The sequence below is a fragment of the Nannospalax galili genome, unplaced genomic scaffold (assembly GCF_000622305.1).
Source record: "Nannospalax galili isolate Female #2095 unplaced genomic scaffold, S.galili_v1.0 scaffold716, whole genome shotgun sequence".
NCBI classification, from domain to species: Eukaryota; Metazoa; Chordata; class Mammalia; order Rodentia; family Spalacidae; genus Nannospalax; species Nannospalax galili.
The window spans coordinates 327,567-343,828 of record NW_008339517.1 but is presented as its reverse complement, the minus strand read 5'-3'; the positions used below and the strand labels follow the sequence as shown (position 1 = coordinate 343,828).

The 16,262-nt window shown below is 48.9% G+C and overlaps 1 protein-coding gene across 4 annotated transcripts in view; it reads left to right on the top strand.

Annotated features, from left to right (window-relative positions):
- The first annotated feature begins 234 nt into the window (after positions 1-234).
- The window catches only part of Slc38a7 (solute carrier family 38 member 7), a 19,088-nt gene continuing 3,060 nt past the window's right edge, over positions 235-16,262 (top strand). Inside the window, exons 1-11 of one of the 4 annotated variants that reach the window (XM_029564089.1) lie at positions 235-370; positions 928-1,045; positions 5,586-5,712; positions 8,435-8,633; positions 8,838-8,982; positions 9,801-9,899; positions 10,736-10,793; positions 11,017-11,131; positions 12,672-12,819; positions 13,690-13,889; positions 14,732-14,786. In XM_029564089.1, the coding sequence (XP_029419949.1) occupies positions 5,704-5,712; positions 8,435-8,633; positions 8,838-8,982; positions 9,801-9,899; positions 10,736-10,793; positions 11,017-11,131; positions 12,672-12,819; positions 13,690-13,889; positions 14,732-14,786 (1,028 nt within the window). In that variant the 5' untranslated portion in view covers positions 235-370; positions 928-1,045; positions 5,586-5,703. Of the gene's footprint in view, positions 371-910; positions 1,046-5,585; positions 5,974-8,434; positions 8,634-8,837; positions 8,983-9,800; positions 9,900-10,735; positions 10,794-11,016; positions 11,132-12,671; positions 12,820-13,689; positions 13,890-14,731; positions 14,787-16,262 lie in introns of those variants that run through there. The other 3 variants (XM_017798461.2, XM_008834242.3, XM_029564088.1) reach the window with 3 other exon arrangements.

The following is a 16,262-nucleotide window of genomic DNA, read 5'->3' as shown; positions in this document are numbered from 1 at the left end:
CAGGGTCACTTGTCATCGGCATGAATGCAGGAACAGAAACCAGTAAAGATAATGAGGCCAAATAGCTTTGGCTCATTGCCCCTGAAGACACAGATGCCAAACCTCTTAACATTCTTCCCAGGAAGAAGGAGCAGTGTTTGATTTGGCCGAGAGACCAGGTCTAAAAATAGCTGGATAAATGAGTTGGCTGGGAGCCAAGCTGGCTCAGGACAGTGTTGTGGGGTTGAGATACAAGGAGCTGGTGCTGGCCGATGTTGACATCTGCTAAAAACTACAAGTCCCAGGGTGACCCACGGCCCCTGCCCACTGGGAGGTCATGTGACCCGTACTCACGTGTCTCTGGAGCCGGCTTGGTAAAGTAGCGTCCTAGGTAGGTGGTGGGAGGTCCTGGCGGCAGAAGGTGGGGCTGTCAGGTCCCGGGGTCCACGGAGTTCCCATCGCCCCCCGCCGTGGCGCTGAGCCCAGTTCCCTGCAGGGCTCCGGAGCCATCGTCTCTCACGCTGCCCTTTGTTGCACGGCCCGGCGCGCCTTAGCCCGGCGGCTTCCACTCTGCCCTAGGCCAGGACCGAGTCCCCGGATCCCCTCCCACACGCAGTCCCCGGGGCTTGCCCCAGCCCTTAGGCTGGTCCTCAGCCCACTCGGCGTGGTGCTCCCCCACCCACCTCCTAGTGCAACCCAAACCTCGTATTTCAGGGCTGGGCCCCAGGCTAGACTGGGAAGCCGGTGAGATCTGAGGGGCCGGGTGCACTGGGTCCATCGCCGACCCAAGCACGTGTGCATCGGGCTGTGACTTAGCCTCATCCCTTTCCTTCCGTGGGCCTTTCCCCTCCCTGATCTGGAACTCCATACTATGAGAACCTCGCAGTATCCCCCCCCCCGCCCCGCCCAGGTGTAGCTAGCCGGAAGTCAGCTCTTTGCTGACTGCAGATTTTAGGTAATGTCTTAAGAGCTGGAGGCTAGAGAGTGACGAGAGGAGAATCCGATCCCAGATCTGCGGGGAGAAGAACAGCCCCTTCCACCATAGCCAAGCAGGTGGAAAGAGCAGGTAAGGTGGGAGCAGTGGAGCTGATTATTGGGGCAGGGGTAAGAGATCTTGGAGCTGTGAGAGTGTAGAAAAGTAGAACAACTCAGCCCCTGAGCTCGTGAGGACCCTACCTGAGCTTTTGTGTGGTGGCAGGAGAGACAGTGGCATGGGATAATTGCCCCAAAAGGAAACCTGCTTTGTGAGAGAGGCACTGGGCCATGCGGCCTTGGTGTCTGTGTCTGTGGTGTGAGTTGGGTGGAACCTGTGGCCTTAGATGTCTCTGGAATTCCCAGACTGCCTTCACTACTCACAGCTTTGGGTCTTTGCTGAGTTGTTGGCTGGAGGGCACATTGCGTAAGAGGAAAAAGTTCTGTGATGTGTGCTCTTTCTGAATCTGACTCCAGAAGAGGGATGTGTCCACTGGCAGTGTGTCCCTTGGTTATATGCTTGATTGACAGATGTCCCAGAGCACCTGCACGTTCCTCTTTCCCTCTCCATGGAGTGATGTCCCCAGCTTTCTTTGTCCATTTGTCAGGAGGACTGGCCAGGAAGCATCCCAGGGACCTGGGTAGCCGACCTCCAGGACTGAGGGCATCAGAGAGATGCTATGGATGCATAACAGTGGTTATGACTGAATGTGGTCAGTTCTCATCTCTTCTTTCCAGTCTGTAATGAGCCACGCAGAGAAGGACAAGTGGAGAATGGAATGAGGCAGTTCAGGAATACCTGAGATCAGATGATACTCAAGAAGCAACAGACTGTAGAAAAGAGCCTGGCAGCCAAAGGCAGCCTCTGAGGAAGGCCCCTCTTGGCTCCTCACTATCCACTCAGCCCCTGCCCTTTGGGATTTTGGAAGGAGAGGGCTATAATTGAACCCAGGGACTCATTACCCTAAATACTCCTTCAGCGACTGAGCTAAGTCCCCAGGTCAATCCATGCCCTTTTGATCTGGCCATTGTTTTGCTTTTTCTCCAATTAGCTACCCCAGTATCTTTGTGACCAGTGTTACCAGGACCATTGCTCTCTGTTTACTTAGAGACAAAGATTGTTTGGTGTGGTAGAGGTGGGTAAAACAGGAGGGGCATTTGCAAACAACACAAGCAATGACCTTTGGGGAAAGGAAATCAGTGTTGTTTGTTATTTTTAATTTATTTTCTTATTTGTGTGTGTGTGTGTGTGTGTGTGTGTGTGTGTGTACACATATGCCACAGCACACATGTGGAAGTCAGAGGACAACTTGCAGGAATCCTTTCTCTCCTCATATGGGGCCCAGAGATGGAACTCAGGTTTTCAGCCGTGGCTGCAAGCATTTTTACCCACTGAGTCATCTTACTGGACCCAAAATGGGTTTGTTAGGAATTAACTCTGAAGCCTCTTTTATGGTAAGCACACACTTTACCAACCCCAGCCCAGTAACTTTTAGTAATATTAACATACGCCTTAGAGGGATAAAGTGACTTGCCCAAGGTTACACAGGAGGAGGAGAGGTCAGTTTTCATACTTCAGATCTATGAGGAGAGCACAGACCCTTCCAGCTCAGGGATGCTTTATTAGTTTTTTGTTTTGTTTTGTTTTTCAAGATAGAGTTATGCTTTGTAGCTCAGTACTATGTAGCCCAGGCTGGTCTTGAATTCACAACAGTCATCTTGCCTCAGCCTCCCAAGTGCTGAGATTACAGGCATGAGCCACCATGCTTAGTGTGGGTGTTCTTGATCTGGGCTTGGACTTGGTATATTAAGATTTTTTTTCTTAGTTCTGAAGAGATAGCTCAGGAGTGAAGAGCACTGACTGTTTTTCCAGAGGACCCAGGTTCAGTTTCCAACACCTACATGATAGCTAACAACCATCCATAACTCCAGATCCAGGGGATCTGATGCCCTCTTCAAGACCCCACTGGCACTGCATGCACATGGTACACATATACTTATGGGCTAAACACTTACATACATAAAATTAAAAAGTTATTTTTATGTGTGTGAGTGTTTTTTCTGCATGTATGTAAGTGTACCACATGAATGCAATGCCCCACAGAGGCCAGAAGAGTGTGTCGGATCCCCTGGAACTGGAGTTACAGATGCTTGTTAGCCGTGATATGGATGCTGGGAATCAAATCCAGGTCCTCTGGAAGAACAAGTATTCCTAACTGCTGAGCCATCTCTCCAGCCCCAGATAGTTGTTTTTAAAAGGAAAGAAACGTTTCTCTTGATCTCAAGCTCTGAGCTCTGAGGTCAGTTTTCAGAGCTGAGCTCTCAAAGCACTTCAAGATTTGTAGAATGTCACATGGTGAACCACATCTTTACTCCCAGAACCCATGAGGCAGGGCAGGCAGATCTCTCTGAGTTTGAGGCCAATCTGCCTGGTTTAAATAATTAGTTCCAGGCCGGCCAAGGTGCTCTCTCTTTTTCTCTCCCCCTCTCTCTTTCTTTTTCTCTTTCAAAAAAATATTTGGAAGATTGGAGAAGAATAAATCTGGTTTTCAAGAAAGCCAAAGCTAGTTTAAAATCTGAAATTCAGTTGTGTTTACCTGGAGAATAGTCAGGTGACAAGCTTGTCACCTGAGTTCAGCATGCCCAGGAGGAGTAGGTGGAGACAAGCCAATACCCACAGGTTTTGTGTTGTTGTTTGGACTTTATTTTGTTTTATTTGGGGTTTTGTTGTTGTTTTACATTTTATTCATTCATTCATTGTGTTTGTGTGAGTGTATAGTCAGAGGACAACTTGCAGGAGTCCCTGGAATCAGACTCAGCTCTTCAAGGCTTGGTGACAGCTCCTTTACCTTCTGACCCATCTCAGCCTGGTTTTGAATCCCAGCTCCACCAGTGACTGCTATCTGACCCAGAGTAGAGTGTACAGTGCCTGACCATCAGGAATACCTCTGTGATGGTGGTAGTGACATTCCTGTCTACTTTTTAGGACTGTGTTGAAGAGTGAATGACACAATACATTCCTCAGCTCTGGCTCATAGTTAACAATAAACACCACATGTCTGTCCTTGGAGCCTTGTAGTCTAGCTGTGGAGAACAAGCCTGTAGCCTACACAATGCTAGCTCAGGGGCAGAAACTGCAAGGAAATGGGCCCGAGCAGTGCCTGGTGCATAGGTGACTCTGAAAAGGACTCAAGGAGTATCTAAGGAAATGGAGAAGAGATGGGACCTGAGAGTCTGGCTGGCTGGACTGGGAGCATTCCAGACATAGTTAAGGCTTATTTTCCTGACCAGGAGTGATAGCTCAGTTGATAAAGGCATCTGTTGTCAAGCTGAATGACCTGAGTTTGATCCCCAGGTCTCACATGGTGGAAGGAGAGAACTGACTCGCCAAAATTGTCTTCTGCCCTACATGCATATGCACCCTTGCACACATACACATAAAATAAATAAAATATTATTTTCCTGAGGACACAAGTGTGAGTTGTGTGGTGGGACTGATCATATAGGAGAAGAAAGAATGGGCCTGAATTTTGAAGGGTTTTGAAAGCTGAAGTTTAATGTCTAGGTTACAGGTAGGCTTGCTGGACTGTAATATGTCAAAACATCCTTAGTAGGAGTTCCTTTTGGGATCCTGTGCTGTGCAGACAAGCTGGGAAACCAGAAGGGTCTGGGGCCAGACCCTGGGCTGCAGCTCATTCATGGGCCATCCTGGGTCAGTGTTGTAATTTCTCTGAACCTTCTTACAACAAGGCTGTCACAGGATCAAATAAGATAAGGCATGTGACATGTTCATGACACACCTGTCCACTGGGGGCCCCTCTCTTGGTGCTGAGACATCAGAATCCCTCCCTTTTATTGTTCTTATTCCTTTTGCAACACTAAGGATTAAGCCAGGTGTGGTGGGCAGATCTCTGAGTTTAAGGCCAGCCTGGTTCACTATATGAGTTCCAGGTCAGCCAGCACTACAGAGTGAGACCATTTCAAAAAAAAAAAAAGTACTGTGGACTGAATCCAGGGCCTTACCAGTGACAGACAAGTGCTATAACACAGTTATATGCCTTGGTGCAAAAGAGTGATGCAAGTGGGATGTGAAACTGACATATTTCTGTCTGCCACCCGCACCATATCACCACTGCAGTGTTCTGCATAGACGTACCTGGATTTGAATTTTACCACATGGAGCTCCACCTGTGTAGCTGAACACAGTTGGTACTTTTTTTTTTTTAATATTTTATTTAGGGGCTGGAGAGATGGCTCGGTGGTTAAGAGCACTGAGTGTTCTTGCAGAGGACCTGGTTCAATTCCCAGCACCCACATGGCAGCTAACAACTGTCCATAACTCCAGTTCCAGGGACTCCAACACCCTCTTCTGACCTCTACAGGCAATAAAATTGATTTCATGTGTACGTGTGTATTGCCTACATGTATGTAAGTGCACCCATGTCATGCAGTCCCCTCTCTTGGGTCCTCTGCAAGAGCAGCCAGTGCTCTTAACTGCTGAGTCGTCTCTCCAGGCCCGCATGTGGTACTTATATGGACCCTAACCATGTGATCTTGGGACAGCTGCTTCCCCTTTTTGTGCCCCAGACTCCCTGGTTCGAGGCAAAAATAATGCTTGCCTTTGTCCCATCCAGGTTAACAAGAGTCCTCACAGGATAACAGCCCAGAATCGACAGGGGTTTTCTCATCTACAACAGGAATGTGGTCGTGAGGCAGAACCCTAGCTTTTGGAGAAAGAAAAATCTCAGAACCATGGCTCAGGTCTGCATCAACAGTGACTATAGTGAGTGGGGCTCCAGCACCGATGCAGGGGAGAGGGCCCGTTTGCTCCAAAGTCCCTGTGTGGACATGGCCCCCAAGAGTGAGGGGGCAGTGTCTCCTGGAGATTCAGATAGAGGTACTACTTCTACGCTTGGAGCCATCTGCATCGTTGTCAATGCCTGCCTAGGTGCAGGGCTGCTTAACTTCCCAGCAGCCTTCAGCACTGCTGGGGGTGTGGCTGCTGGCATCGCGCTGCAAATGGTGAGTACGCTGGCAGGAGAGGTATGCAGAGTCTGGGCTCTTTGCTTTGCAAGGGAGGCTGGATAGGAGATGGGCAATAGGGAACATATGCTGTCATTATTCCCTCCCTTACCCGTGATAGATATTAAGTCTATTCCAGAACTCTCTTTTAAAGCAACCATTCAAAATCAATACAAGAAGCCAAGCACACACCTTTAGTCCCGGCACTCAGGAGATAAAGGCAGGCAGATCTACGTGTGAGATCAAGGCCAGCCTGTTCTACATAGTGAGTTCCAGGTCATCCTGGTCTCATAGTGACCTCAAAGCCAGCTGGGGCTACAGAGAGACCCTATCTCAAAAAGACAAACACACAAAAGCTTATATAATAATAAGAATGTGAAAAGAAAGAAAAAAGGGAAGTGGAAGAAGGAAAAGAGAGTCTAAATCAGACGCCAGTTGTGTCTTCTCCAGAACGCTTCACCCTGAGCCCAGGTGAGATTTCAAAACCCTTCCCAACAGAGAGATTTGAACATCGCTTGCTCAAGCTGACCTCAAATTCTCCACATAGCTGAGGATGACCTTGACCCTCCGGCTTCCACATCCTGAGTGCCGGAATTACAGATGTGTGCCAGCACACCTAGTTTATGCAATGCTTGTTATCAAACCCAGGATTGCATGTTAGACAAGCACTCCACCAACTGAGCCACTCCACTTCCCCAACTCGACCCAGGCATATTTTATTTTTTATGTGTGATACTGATTTATGTATGTTTTTTGTTTTTTAATTTTTTTAAATTTTATGTGTATGCGTGTATTGCCTGCATGTAAGTAAGTACACCTGTGTCGTGCAATGCCTGCAGCAGTCAGAAGAGGCTATTGGATCCCCTGGGACTGGCGTTATGGAGGATTCAAACCCAGGTCTTCTTCAAGAACAGTGTTCTTAACCGCTGAGCCATCTCTCCAGCCCCGAGATTATGTTTAAAGGAAAGAAGGTCCTTATTTTTTTAGAACTACTGAAATGTTTACTGATGCAATAAAAGATATGTTTAAGGGCTAGAGAGAAGGCAGCAGTTAAGAGCACTGACTGCTCTTGCAGAAGTCCTGGGTTTGGTTCCCAGCACCCACATGGCAGCTAACAACTGTCCTTAACACCAGTTCTTGGGTATCTGGTGCACTCTTCTGTCCTTGATGAGCATTGCATAAACATGATGCACTTACATACTTGCTTTGCTTTCTTTTTTTTTTTTTTTTTTTTTTTTTTTTTTTCTTTTTGAGACAGGTCTCCCTGTAGCCCCAGCTGTCCTAGAACTCACTATGTAGACCAGGCTGGCCTCAAACTCACAAAGATCCACCTGCCTCTGCCTCCCAAATGCTGGGATTAAAGGTGTGCACCACCCACGCCCGGCTGCACTTAACATACTTGCAGGTAAAACACTCATACACATAAACTATAAATTAATTAATTAATTAAATTTTTAAAATTTATTTTTAGTTTCTGTGTATGAGTTTATTATCTGTATGGATGTTAGTGCACCTGTGTTGTGCAATGCCTACGGAGGTCAGAAGAGGGTGTCAGATCCCCTGGACGTGGAGTTAGCAGCCATGTGGATACTGGGAACCAAACCCAGGTCCTCTGCAAGAGCAGCCAGTGCTCTTAACCACTGAGCCATCTCTCCAAGCCCCGCCCCCCCTTTTTTTGGGACAGGGTCTCCTTGTAGCCCCAACTGGCCTGGAACTCGCTATATAGACCAGGCTGGCCTCAATCTCACAGAGATCTGCCTGCCTCTGCCTCTTGAGGCTAGGATTAAAGGCATGTACCACCACACGTGGCAAATAATATTTTAAAAACTATATTTGTATTCGTTTCAAAGTACAATGAAAAGGTAGTAAAATGAAAAAAAGATTTGCCATAAAAGTCACTGTGGTGGTGCATGCCTGTAATCAGCACTCAAGAGGCTAAGGCAGAGGAATCAAGGCCAGCTTAGACTGTATGATAAGTTACAGGACAGCCTGGGTTACAGAGTAAAACTGTCTCAAAAGAACAAAACAAAGAGCCAGGCTTGGTGGCACACACCTTTTATCTCAGCCTTCAGGAGGCAGAGACAGGCCAGTGTCTGTAAGTTCAAGGTCAGCCAGGTCTACATACTGAGTTCCAGAGCAGTCAGGGCTACATAGAGAGACCCTATCTCAAAAAAAAAAAAGGAAAAGCAAAAGTCCAAAAGATTGGTCATAAATTGGTTGATTTTAAAGTGGAGAATGATGGCTGCTTGGGGTCCACTCTGTTTTCAATACATACGCATGTTTGACGTTTTAAATGAAACTTGTTTTTAGTAAAATCTCAACTTGGCAACCTCTAGCAATCTATTAAAATTGTCCTGCAGGATAAGGGCCCATTTTCCAAGCTGCTTTGGATGTTGGCCCAGTAAGTGCTGAGAGTGCCCAGGATGCCTTTCCCACATCTTCCCGTCTGTTCTGCCTACAGGGCATGCTGGTTTTCATCATCAGCGGTCTTGTCATTCTGGCCTACTGCTCCCAGGCCAGCAATGAAAGGACCTACCAGGAGGTGGTGTGGGCCGTGTGCGGCAAGCTGACAGGCGTGCTGTGTGAGGTGGCCATCGCAGTCTACACCTTCGGCACCTGCATTGCCTTCCTCATCATCATCGGGGACCAGCAGGACAAGAGTGAGGTTCTCCCCCAGTGCTACCTTATCTCTTCCCCTTGGGCCAGGGGTCCAGGGAACAAATACAGTACACCTGCTGGGCCTCATCCTCTCTGCAAGTCCTGCTGCTTCTGGCCCATTAGAAGAAAGTCCTAGGACCCAGCAGAGCAGGAGAGCCACACCCTGGGTGGCCTGTTATGACAGTCTCTCCTTCCTCCCTGTGCAGTTATAGCTGTGATGGCAAAGGAGCCTGAAGGGGCCAGCAGTGGCCCTTGGTACACAGACCGCAAGTTCACCATCAGCCTCACTGCCTTCCTCTTCATCCTGCCCCTGTCCATCCCCAGGGAGATCGGCTTCCAGAAATATGCCAGGTTTGTAGTCCCCAACCCAACCTGGGCCAGCCAGAGGCTCTGGTCACAGGCCACTGGAGAGCCATTTCTGGTGGGGAGTCAATCTCCATGGCACCTCAGTTTCTTGGGGAAAAAGAACTGGCAAGGCAGAGCAGACCAGAGTTTGCAGGATTTTAGTCCTCAACCTTCCTTTTCTGTTATCATCAGAAAAGAAAGACAGTGATCCTTTGTTCAATGAAGGGTTCTGTTCTAGATGTCCTTGTCAAAGAAGGGATTGGTGATGGCTGAGAGTGTAAGGGCAGCTGGTGGCCTGGGCCTTGACTTTTCTGGAAGCCCAGGGTTGGTGATCCTGGGATTGTCCAACTGGTAGCATCTTCCATGGAGCTCAGAGTGGCTTCCTGGCCCAGTATCTGAAAAGCTGTAAGAGTCTGGGCTGTTTGACACTCAGCTGTCTTCAGAGTTCCCTTAAATATCAGCATCCCAGCATCTTTACTCTACCCCTTCATCCTCAGCATCTCCTAGTTCTCAAAGACCAGGTCCATGGGACTGCCAGCTGGCAGCCCTTAGCAAGTCCAGGCTGCTCAGGCTAAGCTTGCAGCTGCTCTTTGGAGCCCAGTTCCTTGTGTTTTCTAAGCCATAGACTGGAAACAGTGCATGTCCCAATGGCTGAAATACTGACGAGCTCCACGTTCCTGGGGCAGGTCTCTCTGGAACTTATTTCTCCTGAGTCTTCACTGGGTATGGTTTGGTCCCTAGAGCAGAGGGTAGGCATTCCTAGGGTGGCATTGGACAAGGGACAGCTGGAACTGGTGAGCAGGTCAGTCTCTCCTTCTTGGCAGCTTCCTGAGTGTTGTGGGAACCTGGTATGTCACTGCCATCATAATCATCAAATACATCTGGCCCGATAAAGAGATGGTCCCGGGGGATATCCTGACCAGGTAGGTAAGAGTCCCTGGGAAATGCATGGAGTAGAAGCTCCTGCCTAGGTCAGGCATCTGAAGCCCACACAGGCCCTCCTGAGGCCCATTAGCTCATCAGTCTGATTCACCCATCATTGTAGGAAGGCGGTGAGAGGTCCTAGTCTCTTTTTACCTGGAGGGAAGAGTGATAGCCAGAGGGAGGAGTGTTGGGCAAGGCCCCAGCTTAGGGAGATTGTGAGGAATGAACTGCACATTTTTCCATTTATTTTTATTTTGTTTTGAGACTGGATGTCATATAGCCCAGGTTGGCCTCAAACTCACTATGTAACCTAGGTTTGAATTCGTGATCCTCCTGCCTCCACCTCCTAAGTGCTAGGATTACATATGTGCATGACCATGTCCAAATTCTCCCTTTTAGTTTTTTTTGTTGTTGGTTTTTTGGGTTTTTTTTGTCTTTGTTTTTGTCTTTTTGAGACAGGGTCTCCCTGTAGCCCCAGCTGTCCTAGAACTACCTATGTAAACCAGGCTGGCCTCAAACTCACAAACATCCACCTGTCTCTGTCTCCCTAGTGCTGGGATTAAAGGCATGCGCCACTATACCCAGCCCCTTTTAGTTTATTAAAGGAACAAATCAGAAAAGCTTCAGGAGCCAGGAATTATAGATTCTGGTGCCAGATGGCCTTTCAGAACCCATTTCCTGAACTGTGACACGGCCATGTCTCCTCTCCCAGTGTATGTTCTTGTCTAGAGTGCTGGTTGCTGGAGGCCATGCTGGGGTGAATGAAGAAGAGCTGTGGGGACAGTTGATGGCTCTGTGGGATTCACAGGCAGGTGTACATTGTTTCTCCCCACAGACCAGCTTCCTGGATGGCCGTGTTCAATGCCATGCCCACCATCTGCTTCGGATTTCAGGTGCCAGATACTAGGTCCCTGCTGTCCCATTAGCTCACCCCCACCACACACTGGGAGGGACCCTATATTAGAGGTAGGATGATGGGGTTCCTGGGAGGAAGGATAAAACACAGGCCCCAGAACTTACCCCTTATCTCTGGGGTCTTTGCCCCCAAGCTACCTCACTTTGGAGCCTGGGGGTGAGGTCACTTCTCCACCATGACCATGCCTTTCACTTGGACAGTGCCACGTGAGCAGCGTGCCCGTCTTCAACAGCATGCGGCAGTCTGAGGTGAAGACCTGGGGCGGGGTGGTGACAGCCGCCATGGTCATAGCCCTGGCTGTCTACATGGGCACAGGTGAGTGCTCCCCTTCAAAGGCCAGGCTTAGAGTGCTCCCACTCCTTCCTGAGTCCCCATGATTTCTGGCCCAGCTGTCTTTGGACAGCTCTGCACTCTTGGGCTAATGAACACTTATATAAACATTGACTTGAACTTGGGCTGCCCAAGGCTTGCCCCCTGCCAAGATGAGAGAGGTGTGCTCCATCTAGAACTCACTACGTAGACCAGGCTGGCCTTGAACTCACAGAGATCCACCTGCCTCTGCTTCCCAAGTGCTGGGACTATAGGCGTGCACCACCACGCCCATAAAGTTTTTTTTCTTTTTAATTTTATGTGTATGAATGTTTTACCTGCATGTATGTAAGTGTGCCATGTGCTTGCAATGCCCATGGAAGGAGAAAAGGGCATCAGACTCCCTGGAACTGGAGTTACAGACGGTTGTTAGATGCCATGTGGGTGCTGGGAACTGAACCTGGGTCCTCTGCAAGAGCAACCAGTGCTCTTAACCATTGAGCCATCTCTCTAGCTCTCTACTCATCAGTTCTAAACTGATGCCCAGTGAGTATCATCAGAAAGTATCAGAAGATGTCCCCAGTGTGGGATGCTATGGGAGTAGGAGCTGGCCCTGCCCTTGTGGTATTGACCTTCTTGGAGACACTGTCATGTGCAAGTAAGTGAAAAATGAAGTCTAGACAGGAGCTAATGTCGTCATAACACTGAAACCAGGAAGGAGGGAATGGGACTGGGTCAAGGTGGCCCTCACAGAAGGGTCCTCTCTTGAGAAGATGGCACTTGAAGAGACCAGACTATGAGAAGTTGAATGAGGAGAAGCATTCCAGAGAGAAACTGCCAAATGCCAAGCCTCTAGGGTAAGGATAGGAAGGAGGTCTGTGACCTGGAGTTCAGGGAGTTGGAGGCAGGTGCCAGTGGGGAGGGAGATGTATGGTATTGGGATGCATTTCATGGGTGGGAAGTGGTTGGGCAAAGAAAGCTCGGGCTGCTGCATGGGTAACTTGGGTAAGGGGGCACAGCTGGGTGGCCTTATCGTCCTCTTATGGCTAGTTGACGGGATAGGGGCAAAAGCTACTTGGGCCAGTGCCATTCCAGCCTCTGAAATGACAGCCAGGAATGCAAGAGGCCAACAGACCAAGTCCTTTTTGACAAGAAAATTTGAACAGGGTGGTAAACGAGTCCCTGGGCTAGGGCGGTGACTGTGGATGGGCAGAGCAGCACTCTCTCAAGAGGGGAATCTGAACTGAGACCTGAGTAATGAGATGGCAGTATGAAGATCTGAGCAGATGGAGGTTCTGAGACTAGTACAAGGCAAGCTAAGTTCAGAAAAGCAGCAGTGTGGGAATTACAGGGTTTCTAGCAAGGGACACCTGAGAGGACAGGGAGTGAGGATCTGTTCTGGCTTGACTCCCTTTTTTCAGTTCCGTCCACACCTCCTGAGCTGCTGCAGCAACCTTCCCAGCTGATGTTACACTTAGCAGGAGTGGACAGTCTACACCCTCCCTCCCAGGGTTGCCTTGACCTTGCCTCTTGTCTCTGCCCACAGGCATCTGTGGCTTCCTGACTTTTGGAGCTACTGTGGATCCTGATGTGCTTCTGTCCTATCCCTCAGAGGACGTGGCTGTGGCTGTTGCCCGAGCCTTCATCATCTTGAGCGTGCTTACCTCCTACCCCATCCTGCACTTCTGTGGACGGTGAGCCCCTTCCCCACCCTGCCCAGAGCTCCTGGTAGCCAGCATGGCACGTGGCTTTATGTGAAATGCATTCTGCAAGAATTGAAGAATTGAAGAAATTGAAGCCCATAGAAAAGAGTCCATATCTTTAGAATGCCCTAGAAGTACACTATGCCAGGTTAGAGGTTCCAGAATATTCTGTGAGTCTTGTAAGGATCTCCAGTCCAGATCCTTTCCTAAGCTTTCATGTGGACACTGCCTTTTGAATACCCCAAACTGTAAATACGTTTTTTTTTTTTTGGACTTTTTAAGACAGGGTCTCTCTGTAGCCCCAGCCGGCCTGGGACTCACTATGTAGACCAGGCTGGCCTTGAACTCACAGAGATCCACCTGCCTCTGCCTCCCGAGTGCTGGGATTAAAGGCGTGCGCCACCACACCCAGCTATTCCTTAATTTTTTAAATTACGTTTTAAAAATTATTTTATGTGTGTTTTGTCTGCATTATGCAAGTGCACCAGTGCTTGCAGTACCTGTGGAGACCAGAAGAGGGCATCGGATTCCCTGGAACTGGCGTTAAAAACAGTTGTTAGCTGCCATGTGGGTGCTGGAAACTGAACCCAGGTCCTCTGCCAGTGCCCTTAACAACTGAGCCATCTCTCTAGCACCAAACCATTCCAGATAAAGAGAATGATAGTGTCAGTGTCCACGTGAAGAGACAAAGTCCTCTGTATACACTCATCATCTCCACCCACAGCAACAAAGGACAGTGTGGATATCAAGGACCTTACCCACAACTTGCCCATTTGGGATCTGGCTTCCATATATTTTTGTGGGGTGGGGGGCAGGAGACACTAGCCAAAGTGCCCCCTGAGCCCCTCCTCGTGTGGACAGGGCGGTGGTGGAAGGCCTATGGCTGCGTTACAAGGGGATGCCAGTGGAGGAAGACGTTGGGCGAGAACGTCGACGCCGTGTCCTGCAGACGCTGGTGTGGTTCCTACTCACCCTGCTGCTGGCACTCTTCATCCCTGACATCGGCAAGGTCATCTCGGTCATCGGAGGCCTAGCCGCCTGCTTCATCTTCGTCTTCCCAGGTCTACACCCTAGACACCCTCATCTCTATCACACTACAAGCCTCCTGGTCTCAGCCCCCCAGGGACTCAAAACCTGCACAGGAGAGTAACCACCCTCCTCTGTTGCTCACTGACAGCTCAGTGATGTGCTGGCCTGACAGCATTGACTCCTGGAGAGTCAAAAGAGAGTCAATGATCTCTTTTTTCACTGATGAGATATAAGGCTCAGAGGGGGCACACCTGCCCATTGGCTAACAAGCTTAACTAACAAGTAACAGGTTTTTCAAAGCCTAGTGGCCTAGGTCCAGGGCCTATACTGTTACCCATCATTCAAGTGCATACCTGTCTTTGACTCTCAGGAGTCTAGCTAGTTTGTCTCTGCCCAAAGGGAAGGAGGGTGGTGGCACCCTGTGGCTGAAGTCGTAAGACCTCAGGTCTAGACACAGGTCAGCTGTAGTTTCCCAGGAAGCCATCCTATCTGCCTGGCTGTGAGTTCTACCTGTACCCAGTTTATTTCTAGCCAAGGACCTCCTCAAAAGCCCTTTGCACCGGTCTTGAGCAAGGGAGTACACAGGATGGGCCAGGTACTATCAGCTACCACCGTGTCACTCTTCAATGTGTCCTTTTAGTTCTGAGCCTTGAGTACAGCCCAAGGGCACTTGTCAGGTGCTGGCTTGTCCTAGCTTGGAGGCCAGGTCTCCATCTGGATATAGAGTGGGGGTGGGGCACGGATTTCAAAGCCTCTGGAGTAATAAACAGCCTTTCTCTACTACCACTGCTGCCTCTTGGTAAGTAGAGGAGGCTGGGCTGAGGGAGCAAGCCCTTGCCTCCTCCAAACTCAAAAATTACCTCTTCCCTTCCAGGGCTTTGCCTTATTCAAGCGAAACTGTCAGAGATGGAGGAGGTCAAACCAGCCAGGTAAAGAAGGGCTAGCCCAGCAGCCTCTCAGGGAGGGGGGTAAGAAGGTGACGAGGGACCTTAAAATAGGCAGGGGTCAAGAAACCTGTGTACTGTTGAAATTATGGGGCTTAGCCAGGGTGGTGGCACACAACTGTAATCCCAGAACTCAGGAGGCTACAATAGGATTGCCACAGTTTTAGACCACCCTGGACTACTGAATCAATCACTTTTCTCGTCACTGTGACCAAATGCCTGACAGGGATCAACTTGGGAAGGCTTACTTTAATTCATGGTTTGAACGTACAGTCCATCATGGTGACAGGAACATGAGGGGTCTGCTCATAGGTGTCCATAGGAAGCAAAGAGGTGAGCAATGGTGCACAGCTCACCTGCTCCGTTTTTATTTCTTATTCAGCTTAGGATCCCAGCCCATGGGATTGTATAGCCCACATTCAGGGTAAGTCCTCCCTCCTTGGTTACCCCTCTCTGGAAATGCCCTCACAGATAGTCTTCTAGGTGATCCCAGTTCCAGTCAAGTAGACAGTGAAGATGGACTGTCACAGCTACATAGCAAGACCTTGTCTCAAAAAATGGGAAAGGAAAATAGAGAGACTGCTCAGCGGTTAAGAACACTTACTGCTTAATCATGATGACCAGAGTTTGGATTCCAGCACCCTTATAACAAGCTAGGTATCCTGTAAACACCTGTAACTCCAGCTTTGAGGGATCCAGTATACTCTCCTGAGGCTGGAAATATAACTCAGTGGTAGATTTTGGCATATGTGAGACCCTGAGGTTCAATTCTCCAGTACCACTCCCCCCAAAATTATGGGGTTTTAATGTATATTTTTGTAATGGGTAGCCTGAACTACTTGTAACAATTCATATAGTGCTGAAGGATTATAGGAGAAAAGTGGGAGTCCCATGCCAAGCATGACCATAACCCCAGCACTTGGAAGGCTAGGAACTCTAGGACTTGGTAGAGTTCAAGGCCAGCCTGGGCTATGTAATGAGTTCCAAGCTAACCTGGGCTATAGAATGAAACTTTGTCTCAACCAAAAAAAAGAGGCGGGGCATCCCTTCTCTCACAACCCACTCCCACCCTCCCCTGAGACATCTCTGTGTTTTCCCTATGGTCCTGTGCTGCTTCTGTATACACGAACTGCTTCTGTATATATGTGTCTGAGTATACAGAGCCATGCAATATACATAGACATAGCGATTTGTATATGATTTTATTGTTTGAGGCAGGAGGACTGCCATGAATTCAAGACCAGCCTTAGCTTCAGAGTGAGACCTTGTGTGTGTGTGTGTGTGTGTGTGAGAGAGAGAGAGAGAGAGAGAGAGAGAGAGAGAGAGAGAGGAAAAGGAAGAGAAGAAAAGAAAGGCACATTGCTTTCACATGTACACATTTTCCTGTATAATACTTGAACAAAGGTTGCATGCTTTTTTCTCTTTTTTTTTTTTTTTTTTGTTTTTTTGTGAAAGGGTTCC